The 21,981-nt window shown below is 44.4% G+C and overlaps 1 protein-coding gene across 11 annotated transcripts in view; it reads right to left on the reverse strand.

Moving 5' to 3' along the window:
• The window catches only part of Strada (STE20 related adaptor alpha), a 31,648-nt gene extending 12,172 nt beyond the window's left edge, over positions 1 to 19,476 (reverse strand). Inside the window, exons 1-4 of one of the 11 annotated variants that reach the window (XM_059271965.1) lie at positions 19,274 to 19,476; positions 13,257 to 13,312; positions 10,461 to 10,518; positions 6,916 to 6,944 (exon numbers count right to left, since the gene is read on the reverse strand). In XM_059271965.1, coding sequence (XP_059127948.1) covers positions 6,916 to 6,944; positions 10,461 to 10,518; positions 13,257 to 13,268 — 99 coding nt within the window. In that variant the 5' untranslated portion in view covers positions 13,269 to 13,312; positions 19,274 to 19,476. Of the gene's footprint in view, positions 1 to 6,915; positions 6,945 to 10,460; positions 10,519 to 13,232; positions 13,314 to 14,802; positions 14,886 to 19,273 lie in introns of those variants that run through there. The other 10 variants (XM_059271963.1, XM_059271964.1, XM_059271966.1 and 7 more) reach the window with 10 other exon arrangements.
• Between the last annotated feature and the right edge of the window lie 2,505 nt (positions 19,477 to 21,981).

Raw genomic sequence — 21,981 nt, forward strand, 5'->3', positions numbered from 1 at the left:
AAAAAAAAAAAAAAAAAAAAAAAGACAAGGTCTTTGTAGAACAGGCTGGCCTTGAACTTAAGAGGTCTGCCTGCCTTTGAACTCCTGAGTGCTGGGGTGGGACGACGTGCACAATGAGCACCCCTGGCTCTCTGAACTCACTATGTTGCCCAGGCTGGCCTGGAATACATGGCAATCCTCCTGCCTCTGGCCCCCAAGTGCTGAGATTACAGGAGTACACCCCACTAATGCTCTTTCAGTAACAAAAATGAGGCCCAGGTAAACGATTTGCTAAAAATGAGAAAGTGATCATGTGACATAGACAAGATCCAGGCCTCTGCCAGGGAAAGTGTCCTGTGGATTGATGGTTTGAGTACATCTGGTTTAAAACAAGTAGTAATGCCTATCTCCATTAAAAGGCCAAGTGGCTCTGCCTTATCACTCTTAACACCACTTTAAGAGTGATACGAAAAGCTGAGCATAGTGGCACACGCCTTTGATCCCAGCACTCGGGAGGCAGAAAGATCTCTGTGAGCTTGAGGCCAGCCTGATCTGCATAATGAGTTCCAGGACAGCCAGAGCTACACAGTGAGACCCTGTTTCAAAAAACACATGAGGCGGGGTAGGGCGAGGGAGAGAGAGACACTAAGAGGGCTCCAGCTGAACAAAATGGATCCCTATTAATAAAATCTATTTCCAATTTAATCCACTTTTTTTTCTTTTTTTTAAAGATTTATTTATTTAGTATACAGCATGTATGACTGCAGGTCAGAAGAGGGCACCAGATCTCATTGTAGATGGTTGTGAGCCACCTTGTGGTTGCTGGGAACTGACCTCTGGAAGAGCAGTCAGTGCTCTTAACCTCTGAGCCATCTCTCCAGCCCATTGTTTTTTGTTTTTCAAGACAGAGTTTCTCTGTGTAACAGCTCTAGGTGTCCTAGAACTCATGTTTTAGACCAGGCTGGCCTCTAACTCAGAGATCTGCCTGCCTCTACGTCCTGAGTGCTGGGATTAAAAGTGTGCGCCATCGGGCTGGAGAGATGGCTCAGGGGTTAAGAGCACTGACTGCTCTTCCAGAGGTCCTGAGTTCAATTCCCAGCAACCACATGGTGGCTCACAACCATCTGTAATGGGATCTGGTGCCCTCTTCTGGCCTGCGGTCATACATGCTGTATACATAATAAATAAATAAATAAATAAATAAATAAATAAATAAATAAATAAAAAAGAATTTAAAAAAAAAAAAAAAAAAGTGTGCGCCACCACCGCCTGCCTGGCTTTTTAATCCAGCTTTTATAGTCTCGGTCATGATATTCTATTTAGATATAGTTCACTGACTTTCACTGTTGTATAATACTGCTTTAGGAATATATCTCAAATTATCCATCCCAACACTGATGAGATTGGATTTTTTCCAACTTTGCTAGGACAAACTGCACTACTATAAACATGTTTGACTATGTCTCCTGACAGAAAGAATTACCACATGACCAGCCAACTTTATGACAATGACATATTGCTTTCAAAAATGACTGCACTATTCACATCACACTCTCAGTGCCTGCATATTTTTAATTGTTTATTTATTTCCTTTTTTATTACTGTGTGTGTATAATGTACATGTGTGGGTGTGCATGTACATGCTTTGGAGGTCAGAACAGCTCTGTGGAGTCAATTCTCTCCTTCTTCCTTTAACCTGTATAACTGGGAACTGAAGTCAGGTCACTGCGTCTGCACAGCTAGGACCTAACCCTACTGAGCCACATTGCCAGTCCTCTTGAATACTCTTGCTCTCAATAACACCAGTGTTTGGTTCCCAGGAAGCTCAGTGGGTTACAATCACATCTAGTCCCTGCTCTGGCCTTAGTGTCCACAAGGTTAGACTTGCCCACCTCACTGACCTCATGTCCCCAATCACTTTCCCCATACAACAAGCATGTCTCTGTTCTTAGTGAACCTGTACCAATCTCACCTGGAAAACCGTTTTTTTAAATTTGTTTTTATTTTGTGTCCTGGTTTGTCTTCTGTCCAGCTCGACACAAGCTGGAGTCATCTGGGAAAAGTGTATCTCAGGTGAGGAAACTGGCTGAGTTGAGAAAATGGCTCCATCAGATTGACTGTAGGCAAGTCTACGGTATTTTCTTGATTAATGATTGCGGTGGGAGGGCCCAGCCCTCTGTGGGTGGTGCCACCCCTGGGCAGGTGCTCCTGGTTGGGGAGCAAGCCAGTAAGCAGCGTTCTTTCAGTTCCTGCCCTGACTTCCCTCAGTGACACAATAAGCTGTAGGTTGAAATACACCCCAAGTTTCTTCCTTAAATTGCTTTTGGTCATGGGTTTATCACAGCAATAGAGAACAAACTAAGTACCGGGTTCATGGGTACTGCTGGCCAGGCCTGCCCATGCTGTTCTGGGGAGGACTGTAGTTCAGTTTAGAACTTTGAGCTGGAAAAGCCATTGAGTACTTAGACCTTAATGGGCTGTTCTGTGGTTAGGAGCAGTGTCTGCCTCTGGGTTCCTGCCTCAGCACCCCTCAGTGATGAACTACAAGCTGTGGGATGAAATAAGCTCTCTCATCCCCTGGTTGCTTTTGGTCGTGGTGTTTCTTATAGTAACAGAAAGCACACTAAGACAATGATTTGTGTGTTGTCTGCATATATGTAAGTGCACTAAGTGTGTGCAATACCTGTGGGGGCCAGAAGAGGGAGCCAGATTACCTAGAACCAAAGTTACAGATGGTTTTGAGTCACCACGTGGGTGCTGGGAACTGAACCTGGGCCTCTACAAGAGCAGCAAACGCTCTTTAACCTTTGAGCCATCTCCCCAGTCCCTTTAACTGGAACACTCCCACATGGCTACAACTTCCATCCCCACTGTTTGTTGTTGCTGCTGTTGTTCTGGTTTTGAGACAGTGTCATATAACCTAGGCTAGCCTCAAACTCTATGTAGCTAAGGCTGCCCCTGCCCCATCCAGTTGTACACCAAACACACACGTGCCCATCATTTTCTCATCACTGTCTTCTTATCATTTAGGTCTCAAATACTTCTGAGATGACTCTGCCCACACAGCAGAGTAGGCTCCTATCACTTTATTATGCTACTTTGCTTTACATTCTTCACAGAAGTCACTGCTAAAGCTGAGTCATCTCTTTCCTGTCAACTCCACTGGAACATGCTCCACACGAGAGGGTCCTTGTCTGTCAGGTTCACTGCTGTATTACCAGTAATGACAGTAATTACCAGAGTAACTGGACAATCCTGAGAGCAAAGTAGGAACTCAGGAAGTGTTCTGCTACCTTCTATGGAGAAGGAGAGAGTAGGGTGAATGACAACTCCTCTGGAAACAGACTCAAAGAGACGGGGTACACTGGTCCTGCAGTACCTTTACTAGAGCCTGATCCCTGCAGGCAAGCAAGCATTACTTTTTTTTAAAGCGAGTAACACTATGGCCCTGATGAGGAGCAACCGCTTTGTGTTTAAAGCTTTCTCTCCATTTCCAAACTTCTTACTCTTTCTCGAGTTTGAAAAAGAGATGAAGAAGAGAAACTGAGTCCCCAGAGTAAAATATTTATTATATTTGCTTTTTTTATTGTATGTATTTTAAACAACTCTTTGGAAATCTACGAATGGAAACTCCTTTATTACTTGTGTCCTATTTCCCGGCAGGGAGGCGTACAAGACACACTACCTACCGAGCTCCAACTACAGCATTCTTGGTGAGCACAGGCAGGGATCGGCTCAATGAATCTGTAGTAATTTGACAAATACTTCCATGATCTAGTTGTACAGAAAATGACCAGGAAGTATAACCTTTAGCAAGTGTTTTTTAGGTACTGGGAAATGTGGAGCTGCAGGAGATGAACTAGTCTCGAGGCTGCTGTGGCTTCTCACAGTTCTGCCTGACTCAGCTCCCACTCTGGCTGTGCCTGTCAGAGGCCAGCTTTCCTTAGGAAAGCAAACCAAGTGGGAAAGAGAGGAGTAGTTTTGGAAGCAGGACAGAAATATTCTAATGTTCTTTGAGTAACGAGTCTAGTCACAGTGTGTCGTCACCTTCAGGTCACCTGCACCGCTACGTTTCTAATACTCATCTAACAGAGACTTGACATAAATTACACATCTGAACGGTTTCCATAGATGGATTTAAAATACAGAAGAACTTCTGAGAGGTTTGGTCTGCTACTGACTGAAAAAGGGGGTGTCCTGGTTAGTTTTCTCCCAACTTGACCCAGCTAGATTTATCTGGGAGGAAAAAACCTCAATTGAAAAAATGCCTCCATTAGACTGCCTGTAGGCAAGTCTGTGGGGTATTTTCTTGATTAATGACTGATGGGGGAGGGCCCAGCCCACTGTGGGTGGGGCCTCCCATGGGCAGGTGGTCATCAGTGGTGTAAGAAAGCCAATAAGTGGCGTTCATCCATGGCATGAGCTTCAGTTCCTGCTTCGACTCCTAAAGTTTAAGTTCCTGCCTTGACTTCCCTCAGCGGACTGTGACTCAGAATACGTAAGTTAAAAAGCCCTTTCCTCCCCAAGCTTCCTCCCAAGTAAACACCATGCGACAGAAAACAAACTAAGACAGTGTGCCAGGTCCCAGGGTACTGCTGTGACAGAGCCGCCGGCTCTGGTGGGAACACTGGGAAGGATTTGGGACGTGGGGCCTGGAAAAGCTGCTGAGTGTTCAGAGCTCACTGAGCTGCTGTGGGACCTTGGAAGACATTGCTGAGAGTGGAGCAGATGATGGAGGGTTGTCTTGTCAAGTGTCAGGAGGAAGCAAAGACGACCGGGGCTGTTCGGGGATATTCTGAACTAAGAATTAGAGTCTGTCAGCTAGGGTTGAAGAATCAGCTGTGGTTAACATAAGACCAGAGCCACTGAAGTGAACCCTGTGCTTGACCAGATCAGGGTTACTAGCTCATTAAACTCCTGCAGGTTTTAAAGTCTATGTTTAGCGCAAAGGGACGGAATTCTGGCTCACTAAACAGCACAGCATGAGTTACACCATTGTACCCTGGAATCTCAAATCGCTCCAGGAAAGACACTAATTCTGTTCATTTTGTTCTTTAGGTCCCCACAGCATTAAAAAACATTTTACTTGTCTTGAAGCATTTTAAAGACATAAGCCATTGACACCTAGAAATAACCATAAAACAGTAGCATTGTTTAAAACAAAATCCAATAAAGCATAAGACAGCATTTATGAAACATCACCAAATGAACACATTCAACTTTCTACAGGTTTCACCCAGGACAGTTTTTGCTAGACCATCAGTAGCTATGAGCATATGAAAATTAGTATTTAGTATTTCTTATGAAAAATAGTAATTAGTATTTCTTATGAAAAAATCTGATCTTTTAAGTTTTTAAAATTTTGAATGAAATTTTTTAAATTTATTGTATTTTCTCGTCTCCTGAGAAAACACATGGGTCTGACGGACAGGCACTCCTGAGAGAGGGAGTGAGCAGGGTCAAAACTAATCTGCATCACTGGCCTTCACTCAGCCTTGGGCTGCCGACCAAACCGCCCACAGGAAGAGGGCTCTGCCAAGCAAAGTGTTCTCTTCCTGTCCCTCCCAGTTCCCATCCTTGTCCCCCACCTCTCAGGGTCTCACTCCAACAAACCCTGGTTGGCCTCAAACTAGTAATCCTCCTGCCTCGGCCTCCTGAGTGCTGGGACCACAGACGAGTACAAGTGTGCCCAGCCACTGTGCTCTCTTTTTATAAGACAATGATTCACATTTTCCAAAATAGCTTGGCACACAGTGCACATCTGGTGCTATTTACTTAGGGAAATAAAGCACAGGAGTGGGGAGACAGCAAGACTCTTGCAGCTTGTGCCAGTAGGAAAAAAAAACTGCTTTGTATGTTTTTTTTTTTTTTTTTTTTTTTGGTGTGGGGGAGGTTGAGTTTTAAATTTTTGGTTTTTCAATTGCGTGTCTGTGAGCAGGAATGTGTATGTGTGTGGAGGTCAGTCTTCTCCTTCCACCTTTACATGGGTCCCAGGGATCATTCAGGCTCGTTTCTCACTCTGGTGCCCAGGGTTGCACAACTGCCTTTACCAGCTGAGCTACCGCATCAGCCCTAGCAGCTCAGGCTGGTTTTGAACTCGCTATCCTCTTGCCTCAACCTCACAAGTGGTGGGACTATAGGTATGTGCCACCATGCCTGGCTCTGGTTGTTGTCTTCTGTCTTGTCCTGAGGGTGCACTCAGGGCCTTGTGCATGTTTGACATACAGAGCTGTACACCCCACCCCACCCTCAGTTTTGAGAGCTAGGATGACAGGTATGATAGGTACCACCACACCTAGCCTATGTTGTACTTTGTAATTTTGGTTTTGTTTTTACAGTAGGAGACATAAGGTCTTGCCTTATGAGCCAGAGAGAGGTCTGTGTTTTCTCAATAGACTGAAATTTACTGTTTTTTGTTTGTTTGTTTGTTTGTTTTTAAAGACAGGGTTTCTCTGTGTAGTTTTGGTGCCTGTCCTGGATCTCGCTCTGTAGCCCAGGCTGGCCTCAAACTCTGCCTGCTCTGCCTCCCGAGTGCTGGGATAAAGGCGTGCGCCGCCATGCCCGGTATTTGAAATGTACTATTAACAGTCTACAGATGAGGAAGGGGGAAGCACCGGCCCCTAAAAACTGCAATTTCAAGCTGATGATGAACTTATTTTAGAGGGCAAGGGAGGGGTGGGTCAGGAGGAGGTATGAGAGGAGAGGAGACTTTAACGCCCAGCTGAGATGTCTCTGCTCTTTAAAGTACACCCCAAAGTCTTTCCAGGGTGAAACCTGAAGCATCACAAGGAAATAAAAAAGAAAAAAATTAAAAATGTACTACAAATCAAGCTGAGAAGACAGAAGAGCAGAAGCACATAACACAAGAGCCAGCAAAAACAGTCCACAAGACGGAAGGCACCTTCATGCAGCAGCCAGAGCCCAGAAAGCACTTACTTTTCTCCGAGTGTCGCCCGGAGGCTGCTCTGGGTAGAGAAATCGATGGTTGGCATTTTGTTGTTAGCAGAAGACACACTCACACTCAGAACAGCAATTATCACACTTAGGACTACAGTTACTAATAGGAAGCACTTAAGTCATTACAGCAAACACACACACACACACACACACACACACACACACACACACAGACCCACAGTGAGACCGCTGCAGCCTGCTGGGACCTGCACATGAATGTGAGCCTATCCACAGCTACAGTCCTGGCACACAATGACTACTTACCATTAGCATGGTTGTTATTGTGAATATGCCTGTTTCTGAGCATTATACTTTGTGAACCAAAAATCCACTTTTTCCTCTTCCCTTTGTTCTTTAAATTCTCGCGTAGGCTAGGCAACTAACTACCACTGAGCTACACACCCGTGCCCCTAAATTCACATTTTTTAAAAAATTTCTTTAAAAAAATTTTTAAATTTCTTTAATAATTTATTATTTTTATTTTATGTACATAGGTGTTCTGCCTACATGTATGTTTGTGTGAGGGTGTCAGATTCCCTGGAACTGGAATTATAGACAGTTGTGAGCTGCCATATGGGTGCTGGGAATTGAACCTATTCCTTCAGAAAGAGCAGCCAGTGCTTTTAACTTCTGAGCCATCTTTCTAGCCCTTCTTGTGGGGAACTTGTGGCAATCCTCCAGCTGTAGCCTCTCAGAGTACTGAGATTAGTCATGACCCACTGTGTCAGGCTCCAAAATTCATTTTAAAGGCACAGGGTTGGTGGGCCACTTCTGAAGAGTGTAGAGACTAGACTGCCTTTTGAGGGAGTGGGGAGGGGGCTTGTTTGGTTTTAAGGCAAACAGTGTTTTCAGCACAGCAGCACACATCTAAGGAACCAAACTCTTGTCCAGCTCGATTCTCAAAGTCAGGGGGGTTTGCATTGAGTACAACAGTGGCTTTGGGCCTCAGCTGCTGGGAATGAAACGGACAAGTCACAGGACAACCAAGTGATGTCCTGCTCACAAATCCTCTGTGTGTACCCTTGAGTTTTTCCACCTTCAAAAGTGATACAGATCATTAACATGGGGCTGGAGGTGTAGTGTGGGAGTAAGCCTGTCCGGCAAACAACAGGCCTGCGTTCCGTCTAGCCAGCACAGGAGAAACCGTTAGTAAAGTACAGGGGTGGTTACACATTTTCAAACATCTTAAATCACACAGTTCTAAATACCTTAAACCACAGCAAATCAGAGGAGGAAAGTTTAATCACCAAGGAAAACACCTTTCACTGGATACACAGAGTAAGTATCCCATTACCCTCTACAGAAAGGAAGAGGAAGAGTAATTTGGCCTTGGTTTTTCAAAGTAGTAGTCCCCTTCCCCTCCCTCCCCCACTCAGATGGCAGTTTTCTGGTATAGAGACAACAGAAGTGACTGCTTCCAGCAGTCAAGGGGACAGGCCAAGTTGGGAGGGGGGGGGGTTACATGAAATCCAGCTCAATCTTCTTGACAGAAGGCAAATTCCCAGCTGTGTGAGACTGGATGGTACTGACTACCCCGAGCTGTGACCATGAGAAGAACCTCTTTATCAGCCTCAGAACACAGACTAGGATGCTGTGAAAGACGGCCAGAGGCTAGGTGTGGTGGCACGTCCCTTTAATGCCAGCACTTGGGAGGAAGAGGGAGAGGGATCTCTTTGAGTTTGAGACCAGTCAAGCCTACATAGTGAGACCCAACCTCAAAGCAAACAAACAAGAAAAAACAAAAATAAAAACAAACAAACAAAAAAAAACCAGCCATCCAAAAACCCCACAGTCAGAAACAAAGAATCCATTTATTTCAGTCACATCTTCTGCAATATTCATGACTAATGCATTATAAATGGAACTTGTGAATCAATTTCTATAAAAAATTATTAGTGAGTGAGCACATGTGTCATGGTATGTGTTCAACTCTGTAGAGCTGGTTCTCTTGCCACCGGTACAAGATCCAGACAAAGCAAGCATCTTGACCCACTGAGCCATCTCATCATCCACAGTGGTTAAAGTATTTTATTCCCATTAATGATGGGAGGGAGATGTTCCATTAATTTATACTGTAATAATTTTATTGGTTATAATAAAAACAAAAAGAGCCTATCAGGGTTTTTTTGTGAGCTTTTACCTAAAATGTAACACTTTGACAAAGTCCATAAACACCACTACTCCAGAATTTCTTGGAGATTCTTTAAAGAAAATAAATTAATATGTACCACCTAGTAATGAATACATTTGAGTTTTCAGTTACTTAGTCTATTTGTGGATGCTGTAGACTTCTGTCTCTTCACCCATAGGATGCCTGGAAGTTCATGATTAGTTGGAAACAATGAATGGGTCTACTATTTTGTTATTATAACTATCCTTTGGTTTTAGAGACAAGGTCTTGCTATTCAGTCCGTCTGTCCCTGAATTCCCTTATGTAGTGCAAGATGGCCTCAAACCCATGATTCTTCTGTCTCGGCCCACACAAGTGCTGGGACAGCAACAGGTGTGTGCCAGCATGCCCAGCCACTACTATTGCTTTTACAGAGAGAACTTTTTCTTTGCCCTGAACTAAGATCATCATTTCCAAAAGGTCTTATTTTGAAAAGGGCCAAACGGGAATGTCTGCGCCCGTTAAACCTCAAAGGGAAAACTACTGAATCAACAAACCTATTACAATAGGAGGCTAGTATTTTTACCCTGATAGATTTTGATCTTTTTCCTTAGTTCTATTAAAGTCTCACGATGCCTGCTATGAAAACAGAGTCAACTATATGGATCAATACAATCAGAACTTTTATATCACTTTTAGCCTTGTCTTGACCTATTGTTTTTTGTTGGTTTTTTTTTTGTGTGTGTGTGTGAGAGAGAGAGAGAGAGAGAGACAGACAGACAGACAGACAGACAGACTAGAGACAGAACCCTGCTAAAGCTTTTCCCACTGTGCTCCTGGCTTTCTTTTCAGTTTGACACAGGGTCTAAGTTGCCCAAGCTGGCCCTGAACTTGTTTTTTGTTTGTTTTCTTCTTTTTCGAGACAGGGTTTCTCTGTGTAGCTTTGGAGCCTGTCCTGGAACTCATTCTGTAGACCAGGCTGGCCTCGAACTCACAGAGATCCACCTGTCTCTGCCTCCCAAGTGCTGGGATTAAAGGTGTGTGCCACCACCGGCCTTGGACTTGTAATGCTGCTGTTTCAACCTCCCAAGCACCCGGAATTACAGGACTTTACCGCCAAGCCTGCCTTAGGGACTTGGAAAAATTTTAATTTAACAGTATGTGTTTTAACTGGACAAACACTTATGAGAAACATAAAGGTCTTTGTAAATGCTTTCTAACAATCAAGATAAGCCAAGGATAATTGCTTGATACATTCACAGATTTCTGGGAAACACTAGATTAAAAAGGAAGCCAGTGACTAACAATTATAGTTCACAGTTGCCCTTCAAACTGCTAACTCTCCAAATCGACCTAGTCAGCAGAATAGTGATAATTATCCTGAAATGATGGCTAAGTGCCAGACTGTACTTACCTCCAAATAGTTCCAAATCTCTTAAGCCCTCAACAATGAATTTTTCCGAGACCCACCGCTAAAGAGGAAAACCCCAAAGAGAATTAGTATATCTTCCAAGCCACAACAAAGTAGCTATCAGCCTTTAGAGACAAGCAAAACCCCACAAAAACATAAAAATAAACAGTACAATTCGACCCATTTCCATGGCCAGGTTGAAAGAAATTTTGAAATTAGCTACAAACAATAGATTTGTTCCTTTCTCTAGTCTTCTGTATCTAACCTTAAGCAAAATGATGATTGGTTCATAAATGTGGTACTGGGGAAATACACAGGATTGTCCCTAATAATGAATATTTTTTCCTCTCCTATACAGAAAAGTCTCTTTGGTTCCATCTTGTTTATTTCATAGATACTCTCCCCTTTTCCTGTTTTTGTTTTATGTTTTGTTTTTCAAGACAGGGTTTCTCTGTGTAGCCCTGACTGTCCTGGAACTCACTCTGTAGACCAGGCTAGCCTTGAACTCACAAAGATCCGCCTGCCTCTGCCTCCTGAGTACTGGGATTAAAGGCATGTGCCACCACCACCCGACTTCCATAGATATTCTTTACCGAAGTCCTGGATCATCAATGCTAATTTGAAAAGTATTTTTGGAATCCAACACATGAATAAAAGAATTCTTCACAAGTCTCTGTTAGTTTATAAAACGAGACTCGGCATATTCCATATTCTTTTACCTACAACAATAGGTTTCTTCTTCTGTTTGGTTTTTATCTTTTTGAGATGGGGTCTCTCTCTGTAGCCTAGCCTGGCCTTAAACTCTTGACTCCTCCTTCCTCAGTTTCTCAAGTGCTAGATTATACCATGCATGGTTCTTCTTACTTTTTTAACAGCATCTATTCATTGTATAGGAGGATGAGTTTCCTTAGGATATTTTCGTACATGCAGATCATGTACCTCTTCTTGCCCCCTCCCCACTGTTTGCCCTTTCCCTTTTAACTGCATGTCAGGCCTGCACGTGATCTTTGCATAGAGGGCACACTCGTCCGAGTGTCACTCCAGTGTGGGGGTAGAGGCTGCTGAAGGGAGCACATTTACAAGGGGTTCCAAAGCCTTACTTTCTATCAAGTTCACCAGGACTAAACTAGTGCAAACAATGTACACCTCACCAGCCCATTTCAGATGAGTGTTAGATTTCCATTATACTGAGGAGTCTGGTTTCACCTTAATCAGGCCAGGTTAAAATAGGAATGTGGCTCATATTTAAAAGCAATGGAATCCAGGTTCTGTTTCACTTCATGACTGGTGTGAAAGTTTGGCACGGAGGCATTCTTTCCACTGAGCAGCGAGTTCAGGCAGAGGAGAGGGTTACCTTTTCCTCTTAATTAACCCTGAAGTTTATTTCTTACAGTGTAACTTGTTTTTGTGCATATAAACACAAGAAAGGGAAGACTAAAGGACATTCTAAAATAAGCTATATAATAGGTACTGAAACTATAAAATCACTTTGTTCTTTTCTGTAACAATTTTTTTCTGAATTAAAAAATACCCCCCCCAATTTAACATAAAAATTTCTATGCAGTATACCATATAATTGAGAGTGGTAAACTCATCTCTCTTAACACTTAAATATGATTAAAATCTTTAAATAATCATTTTGCATTTAAAAAGTAAGTACTTGATAAAATCGATAAGAATATTTAAGAGGAATTTAGTTACATTGATACATTTGTTGGGGAAGGGATGCACATGGGGAGGGTCAGAGGACATCATGTGGGTTTCATTTCTCTCCTCCCACCAGGTGAGTTCTCAGGGATAGAACTTGGGCTGTCAGCCTTGGAGCAAGCCCCCATACCAGCTGAGGCAGCTTACTGGAACACAGATACCTTTAGTGAGGTCACAGGAGCTTATTTATAAAGACTAAAGCTAATATTTGTTCTTAAGGTCAATCTGATAAGACTCCTTTTTCTAAAATTTTTACAGGGAGCATGAGAATCAAGTCCGCACTACCACAATTAGACAGTTGAGTTTCCTGCGCTCGGGGGAATCAAAGGCGTCAGCACAGAGCAGCGGGTAAGTCTAGGTCTGTGAAACCATCTCCACGATCATGGTCTCTCCTGCCAGGTGAGTAAAAGATCTTCTGTTTCCCTCACTGGTTTCGTGCATGTGTGTCACGGTGTGTATGTGGGGATCAGAGGACATGTAGGTCCTAGGGACTGAACTCAGGTTGTCAAGGCTTGGCAGCAAGCTCCTGTACCTGCTGGGCCAGCTCACTGGCCCTTGATAAAAATTTTAAGGTATAATAAATTCTTCCAGTTAATTTTTTTGGTTTTTGCAAGACAGGGTTTCTCCATGTAACAGGCTTGGCTGTACTAGAACTCCCTTTGTGGGCCAGGCTGGCCTCAAACTCACTGAGATCCACCTACCTGCCCTTGCCTCCCAAGTGCTGGGATTAAAGGTGTGCACCACCACTGCCTGGCTCTTCCAGTTAATTTTAAAGACTCTTCATAATTATATTAAAAATGTGTTCCAGTAACTACAATCTGACATTTGATTTTAAAAACATGAATCCATAAAAAACAGAAAAGAGATCAGCTATGTAACAACACAGAAAAAGTCTAACTCATTTAGCATGTCCCTGATTAATTCATAAAATAAGCCACTTTCCTGTTTTTCACCAGACAATTCTGAGTGCCACATTAAAACAAGAAAAAACAACCCCCACAATGTCCACTCAAATACTTTACTTTTCAGAAAAGACAAATAGAAAGCCAGAAGAATGGGAACACTCACCCTAATTCGCTCTGGTTTACTTACAAGAAAAGACATGGGTTCCTACTGTGTAGACCTACTTCAATTTCAAAAACTTAAACCTAAAAGGAAAATAGAAACAGGGAGAGTTGGTTAAATCTCTTTTTATAGAAATACCTTTTTCTCCCCTGAAACAACATCTCCTGTAGCGAAGGCTAGCTTCAAACCCACTACACAGTAGAGAACGACCTCGTACTCCTGAAACTCCTGTCTCCGCCACACCCTCAGTGCTGGGATCACAGGCTGTACCTCACCTGGGTTGCGTGCTGATGATGGAAACAGGTGTTTTCTTGAGTGCCAGGCAGACACTCTCCTGACCAACATATCCAGCCTAGAACAAAATGTACTCCTGGTCTACCATGTCAGGGCACCGTACCAGACATCTAACCTGCTAGCTTCTGAGCATTTGTCTAGAATTGTGTTGAGTGACAAGAGACTTGGATATACTTTGAGCAAGTACATCTGAAACTGTCATTTCTATAAGAAAAGAAGTCTGGAGTCAGGCATGTCAATGCACTCCTGTATTCCCATAATTCAGGAGGGTAAGGCAGGAGGATGAAGAACTGCAGGCCAGTGTGGGCTTCATACATAGCAGGACTGTTGAGAGGAAGGCAGGGCAAGGTGGGCAGGAGAAGTGGGGTGCAATGGAGGGATGGGAAGAAACTTCTTTAACTCGGAGAAAGGCAAATGCAAAAGCCACAGTTAACATAAAGTGCACAATGAGTGAGCTTCCTCTAAAAACAAAGCAGGGGTGTCTGCCACCCTCATTTCCAACCAGTACTCCATGTCTGCCTCCCGCACTGCTGTACATCACTCATGTCTACCTCCCCCATATCCGCACACCACTTCAGTACAAGACTGGCAAGCAGAAGCTACAGGCACACGGCGTGTGAAGTGTAAAACTCTGGCCTTTCTACCCCGCCCCCCTTTTTTTCTTTTTGAAACTAGGTTTCTCTGTGTAGCCCTGGCTGTCCTGGAACTTACTCTGTAGACTAGGCTGGCCTCAACTCAAGAGATCCACCTGCCTCTGCTTCCTGAGTGCTGAGATTCCATCAGGCTTTTCTTCCTTCTTTTTAGAGCCGGTTTTAGGTATCCAGGGTGATCTCTCACCAGATGACCTTGAACTTCTGATCTTCCCACCTCTGCCTCCAGAATGCTGGGATTGTGACACCACACTCACCTAATAATTTTTTTCTTTGTCTGATTTAATGAAACTTGAATATTGTAAGTACAGGTGCAATTTTTGGTTTGAACTAAAATGTTCAGTAAACTGCAGTAACGTTCCTTTCTTTCCTGTGGGGCCTTGAGCACTGTAGGCAGGCACTCTACCCGTGAGCTACCATCACTGTTATTTTTTTGAGACAAAGTCCTTTAGATAGGCTGGCTTCAAACAACCCTCTTGACTTAGACTCCAAGGGCTGGGATTACAGGCAGGCAGCTGCACCTGGCTGAAAGTATAAAACTACTTACTGATAACATGACTGTGTACTTAAAAGATTCTAAGGATTCTACAAACTAGAAAACACTTTAAGATGGGTGTGGTGTTGCATACCTGTAATCCCAGCACTTGGCAGAGACAGGAGAATCAGGAATTCAAGGTCATACTTGTCTATATGTGACTCTGAGTCTAGCCTCTGCTACATGACCTGCATCCAAAACAAAACAAAACAAAAATGTAGACCTAAAGGGTGCACTGCAGACTGGCAAAGACCTGTAATCCTAGAACTAGTGAGACTGAGGTAGGAGGATCAAGAGGTCAAGGCCAGCTTGGCTACCAAAGAGATTCTGGGTCAAGAAAAAAAACCAATCTAAAAACAGACAGACATTCATCTGAATATTGGGGAACTTCCTTTTCTACTTTGTGTGACATTAAGATCAGTATGCTGCTTTCAAATGTCCTTAAAATTCAAAATTACAATGGAAGGATAAGGCAGATGGATGATATGTCATTCAAAGCATAAATCCATTTTTATCAAGAACATGTAACACCATAATACACTGGCAAAGTAATATTCTTAGTAGACAGATACAGAAATAGCCTTTTTATTTATTGATCTGTGGTGCTAGATATCCAGCCCAGGGCCTCACACATGCTAGACAAGCACTCGACCACTAGGTACACTCCATCCTAGATATAGCTTCATTACTTATAAGCAAGTTATCTTTTTTTTTTTTTTTAATGGTTTTTCAAGACAGGGTTTCTCTGTGTAGCCCTGGCTGTCCTGGAACTCACTCTGTAGACCAGGCTGGCCTCACACTGAGGGATCTGCCTGCCTCTGTCTCCTGAGTGCTGGGATTAAGGGCATGCATCACCACCGCCCAGCCAGTTATTTTTAAGATTCTACTACTACTTGAGATGACTCAAGTTTTGGCTAGCAGGACTAAATCCTATACACTTTGCAAAAAGTGAAAATCTATTTTAGGGTAGTCAACATTTACATTTAAAAATATAGGTTGGAGCCAGGCGGTGATGGCGCATGCCTTTAAATCAGCACTTGGGAGGCAGAAGCAGGTGAATCTGAGATAGCCTGGACTACATAGTGAGTTCCAGGACAGCCAGAGCTTCACAGGGAAACCCTGTCTCAAAAAACAAACAAGCAAAGAAAAAGTAATGGTTGGGAAAGCTGAGCTGAATAGCATTTGCCTAGCATGCCCAAGGCCCTAAATTTAATCACCAGTATGGAAAAATTCATTTTATTTTTCTTTATCTGAAACAGCAGCTATGATGAAGATGTTGATATAGTAAACCTGGAAAAGGGTGTGGCATCTCCAACTTGTCTTACAACTCCAGAGTCTATGTTGGGGTCAGGCCTTAGAAGAAAACCAGGCAGCTTTCCTCAAAAGCATGCACCTCCTTTGACAGGACCCTGGTGCCTGACCACAGTGATACAAAATGGTGTAAGACACATGACACACTCTCGGGAGTAGGACCTTAACTCGTTGTGGAAGTGAGATGTGCACCAATAAACAGGACAGGGGAATGGACAAGAAGAAGGAGCAACTTCCTATGGAATTCAACAAAAACATGGCTGAGTGGCAGTGGGCCTGGAATATCAAAGGTGACTTAAAGAAACTGGAGATTCCAAGCCCAAGAGTGTAACTGTTATCTAGTATTTGCTGTCTTATGCAAAGTTCTACTGCCAGCTTAGACAACAGTGCTTGCCACAGCAGTCACTCAGTAACACTGAACAACTGCCCCAAAGTGAAGAGAAGTGTGTTAGCACTTTGAATACACTCTCCAGTGTGTGAGGACCATGAGCCTTCAATGCGTGCTAAGGAAAGGCTGTATTAGCAGGGGGTGGGAAGCCACTGTAAGCTTTGAACAGAAAGATGCACACAATGGTGGTCTAAGCAGTGGGTCTTACATCTTGTGCCCACAGATCACTTAGAGATCTTGTTAAAATGTAAAATGCCGGCTGCAATTCAGAAGGTCTGGAATGGGCTGGGAAGTTCTACCACACTCCCTTGAAGTGACAGCACTGTTGGCATGTGGACCATGGCATTAACTAACATTTGAGAAATCTTGTTTGGAGAACATTCCAAGAAATGTTCATCTACAAAGGAATGAAGAAAGGGAGGGGTAAAAGTAACCCAGAGAAAAGCATGCTGGTTAGAAAACAGTTTTCCTGGGGAGAAGAGCCCGTGGCAGTGGAAACCCCAGGGAACAGATGAGTGGCTAAGAATAAAAAAATGATCAAGCTGTCACAACAGCATCCCAAGTTATGAAGCCCATCCTCTGCCCTTTGGATAATCTGAGACAGGGCCTCCTACATATGAAGTCGATCTCAAACTCACTATGTAACTGCTCATGACCTTGAATGTCTGACTCTTCTGCCTCCATGCTCCTAACTGCTAGGATCACAGGCTTGCATCACCAGGCATGGCTGGAGAATATCTTTTACAAACTGTCCTAGATAGATGTCACTTCCAGGGAGTGTGGCAGAACTTCCCAGCCCATTCCAGACCTTCTAGCTAGATAGTCCAACTGGAAACTGTAGAGACTTAAAACCTTATCTGGGGATCCATTCTACAACTGATGATTCTAATTGTGTGTTTGTGTTCTTGAGTGATTAAAAAGAGATTAATATGCCACTGAACCAATACCAGAAATAGGAAAGCTCAGAAGTAGAAGTGGCTTTAATGTAAGGGTAAGTTAAATTATTTATTTAGTGTATAAGTACGAGTGTGTAGTGTATGCACATGTACGTGGGGGGGATATGCATGAGGGTGTACATGTGGGGGTGTGTACACAGAGGTCAGAAGAGAACATCAGGTGTCTTTCTCTGTCAGGTTCAAGTTTAACTAATGTAGAGAATTCAATAATGTTGAGAAGGAATATATCTTCCAAAAATGGGGGATAGCCATTTGTTAGAAAGGTAGTATTGATGTTTAAGAACAGGTTAAAGATGGCTATGTGGATTTAGAGGTCAACAGCTAAGGCTATAAAACTGACAGAAATCCAAAGCTGAGAACGATAGCAAATGCTTGCAATCTCAGCACTCAGGAGACAGACAGGATCAGGAATTTAACATCATCCTTGGCTACAACCTGTCATAAAAAAAAAAAAAAGGAGTATAAAGACCTTACTTCCCTTCTTGTCCCCAGCCTAATTCTGACACTCACTCAGTAATCATCTCAAGTATCCTGTGTCACAGAGGCTCCCACTAACCACTTGCTTTTCCCCGTCTTAACTGTTTGTATGCAGGGTGAGGCTAAAGGACACTGGGTCTCCCACTCTCCCACTCGCCTTACTCCCTGCGATAGGTTTCTCACCAAACCTGGACAGAGGCTAGCAGCCAGTAAGCCCTGGTGTTTCTCTTGTCCCACATGGCTGTTGACATGAGTGCTGGAGACTGGAACTCGGGTCCACGTTTCAGCAGCATGTCCCTTATCCAGAGCCACCTCTGCGGCCACCCAACCATACTCGGAATTTCTTCGTTACCTCTCCTACTACAAGAGGTACACAAAGAATTCACTTGCTCTGACTGTTTTCTTTTCTTTTTTTTTTTGTTTTTGTCACTGGGCCCCCAAATTTCCTACATGTCTGAGATCACAACTATAAACACAGCCAAAATTCTTCTAAGAAACCTAATTAAAGGGTGAATCGAGTCAACCAATTCAGCACTATAACTAATGACTAAATTATTAGGTAGCTTTTTTTTTGGTAGTGTTAGGAATGGAATACAAGTCCTCACTAATGATAAGCAAGCACTCAGGCACTGAGCCACACCCGCAGTCTCAAATTTGGTGTATCACCTCTCAGGGAGCAGAATCAGTCTCAGGTATTGGGTATCTCTAAAGTAACAACTAGTTCACGAGGACCCGTCCACATATCGGAACTTGGTTCTACATCAACAGGTCTTTCAGAAAGACTGATGCCAACAGCCTGGGAGAAGGGGGTCAAGTTGAAGTATCTTAGGGTCTTAGCTGAAGGTAGAGTTGAGAAGTTAGCTCTCTATTTCCTAAAATTATGAACAATTTTATTTAACCACTCCCCTTCTGTCATGCTCACTCTCGGCCGCCAGACACAATTCCCAAAACTGCTGGGGAGCACTTAAAAAGACAATCAGAAATTCTTCGTTTTGACCAAAGCAGAGAATAACCCTGCTCTTGCTTCCTTGTGAGAGCTCAACTCGATGCCCGACCAGCATCGCCCGAAACGGAGGCTCCGGTCCAGAGAGGTCAGCACTAGGGTCTGCTGTTACTTTGCGGGAGGACCAAAGGACATCTGGTCCCAGGCACTCCATCTGGAAGCCCCGGAACAGATGGGTAGGGCAGGCAGGAGCTAGCCTCTCCGGTCCGGCAACTCTGCTCAGCGTCTCCCCAGCCAGGCCCAAGCCTATTCTGTTCTCAGGCTGTACCCCGTCAATGTGGGAACCCAGAACCCGGGTTAAATGAGGGCCCGAGGAGGGCGAGGGTGAGCCGGGATGGCCGCTGAGGCGCGCCCCGGAGGAGATGGACTCGGAGTCGGGCAAGAGGGACCGGCCCCGGGGAGCGCACCAGGCGGCCCCGCCACCCGGTACCTGGTCTAGGAGTCAGAGCGCAGTACCGACTCGTCTCGGCTCCGCCTCCTCAGTTTGGTGGCCGCGCTGCCGCCAGGCCGGTTGCTGGGCGGGAGGTACGCAACGTGCCATGCGCAGTGGAGGGATCCAGGGAGGCTGGCAGGGCCTCGCCACGCCCATAAAGGAAGCCCCGCCCCTCCTACGGAAGATGCTCCTCCTTACCCCGCCCCACGGAGGAAGTCCCGCCCCTCCATTACGGAAGAAGCCCTGCTCTGCCCCACCCAAGCAGGAAGCTCCGCCCCTCGCCTCCCAGGGAAGAAGCTCCTCGTTCTCGGAAGAGGCTCCGCCTTACCCTGCCTATCAAGGAAGCTCCGCCCCGCCCCGCCCCATCTCCTCCCACAGAGGAAGCTCCGCCTTTCCCGAGGGCCTGTCTGCTTCCCACGTTACCGCAGGCATGTTCGTGAACCCTCAGCCGCCGTGGCGGGGAGAGACCTGTCAGTCGTCTTTTAACCTTTCTTTGCTAAGGGCGCTCCTCCCCGTCAAGCCAAAGACCTAAATTACTAGTTTGTCATTGTTGTAGAAGGTGGTCCAAAAGGGCCCTGGAGCCTCCGTACCCCTATCTGCCGCAGGAAGAGAGAGGTCAAGGCCAACAAAGCTACCGACTTGGCTAGCAGTATTCCCCCCGCTCCACCCCATCCGCCGCAAATCATTTCACCTGGTAGCACTTAAATGAGCAAACACTTCACATGCCTGACTTGGGTCTCTCTCAGGCATTAGGAACAAACGAAAGAGGGAATTCACCCTGTGTCTGTGCCCCAAGTTCCTTCTCTGTAAAGCAAGGAAAATAGCTCAACTAAACGAGAGCTATCTTTTTGTTCCTGAACCCTCCTTCATCCTTAACTTTTTTTGTACTGGGTTTGAGACTCATGTAGCCTGGGCTGGCCTTGAACTCAAGAGATCAGCCTGCCTCTGCTGGGATTAAAGCTTGGTGGTATGTCTTATTTGAAGGAACCTATGATGAGTTTGCCTTTATTGAAGGAAGACAGGTAGCAGAGAGCAAGGCATATAGGGCTGATAAACGAAGCACTCCAGATGCAGCACGACTTCCTCCTGGGAACTAAGGATTTCTAGTCACTCCAGTTGCTGTGGGGTGCTGTCAAATAATGAATACTTGTTTTCTCCGGTTCTGTCTCCTCACAGATTTATACTGGTCTAATACCTTCCAAGATGTGTAATTTTAGAAACATCCAAATGGGGGCTTGATGGAAATACACCAAACTTAACAGGGGGTTTCACTGTTTTACACATTTCTTTTTTTTTCTTTTTCCAAGATAGGGTTTCTCTGTGAAGTTTTGGTGCCTTTCCTGGAACTCACTCTGTAGACCAGGTTGGTCTCGAACTCACAGAGATCCTCCTGGCTCTGCCTCCCACGTGCTGGGATTAAAGGTGTACGCCCACTGCCTGGCTTGTTTTACACACTTCTGTAATCTTACCTAGTGCTTTGACATTCTCAAGCACAACCTCAGTCTCAAAATGTTTCTTTCAGAAGTGAACCTAATGGATCCACAAAAAGCAAGAGAGTGCAGGAAAATTCAGTTTCTGCCAGCTCCCATGGTCTTTGGAACTGAGAGTATTAGAGAAAGCAATGAAAAGATGCCAACTTCATTTTGCTTTAAAATTGTTTGTGTAAGTACGTGTACTTGAGTGTACTTATGTACACCACACGTGTGCATAAACAGGCAAAGGTAGAGGGTGTCATATCCCCTGGAACAGGAGTGACAGATAGTTGTGGGTGCTGGATCCTTTCCAAGAGCAGCAAGTGCTATTAAGTGCTGACCTATCTCTCCAGGCCCAAACTTACGTTTTGAGGCAGGGTCTCAATTCTAGCCCAGGCGGGCCTGGAACTTGCTCTGTAGCCCAGGTTGGCCTTAAACTCAGAGATCCTCCTGCCTCTTCTGGGATTACAGATGTCAACCACCACACCAGGCTGTAATTGTCAAGGCAACCTCAAATTGAGATTTCCTTTCCCCTTTCTCTCCCTTCTTCTTTGGACTGTACTAGAGATTGAGCCTAAGACCTCACATATGCTGGGCAAGTGCCTTAGCCCTAAAACCTCTTACAGTCATTACAATGGGATGTGTTAACACATCTGTCCTAATACCTAGTAACTCAGCCACCACATTTTCTAATAGGACATTACAATTTGAGAATCAGCACGGCTAAAAGATTTTACCAACTGTATGACTACCTACCAAAGCTATTCAGAGTCCCAGACTGCTTCAAGGAGCAAATACATAGCTTTTATACACCAATCAGGGTAAGTCCGAACAAACTGTATAATGAAAGATCAACATTCAGAGGTTATAGAGTGTGAGCCCTGGAAGGCGCAAGTTCCTGATGCTTTTGACTTATAATGAGTAAGAGTGTTTAAGATTTCCAGAGCTTTCGGAAACTGACTTGAAGCCTGAAGGGATGGATGGAGATAGGTTGAATTGGCTATTGCTTTTTTTTTTTTTTTAAGTTTTTTAAGGCTACTTGTGTTTGTTTGTTTGTTTGTTTGTTTGTTTGTTTGTTTCTGAGACAGGGTTTCTAGTGTAACAGTCCTGGCTGTCCTGGAACTCTCATTCTGTAGAACAGGCTGGCCTGGAATTTGCTTCATAGACCAGGCTGGCCTCGAACTCAGAGATCCACCTGCCTCTGCCTCCCAAATGCTGGAATTAAAGACGCGT

The sequence above is a fragment of the Peromyscus eremicus genome, chromosome 8a (genome assembly GCF_949786415.1).
Source record: "Peromyscus eremicus chromosome 8a, PerEre_H2_v1, whole genome shotgun sequence".
NCBI classification, from domain to species: domain Eukaryota; kingdom Metazoa; phylum Chordata; class Mammalia; order Rodentia; family Cricetidae; genus Peromyscus; species Peromyscus eremicus.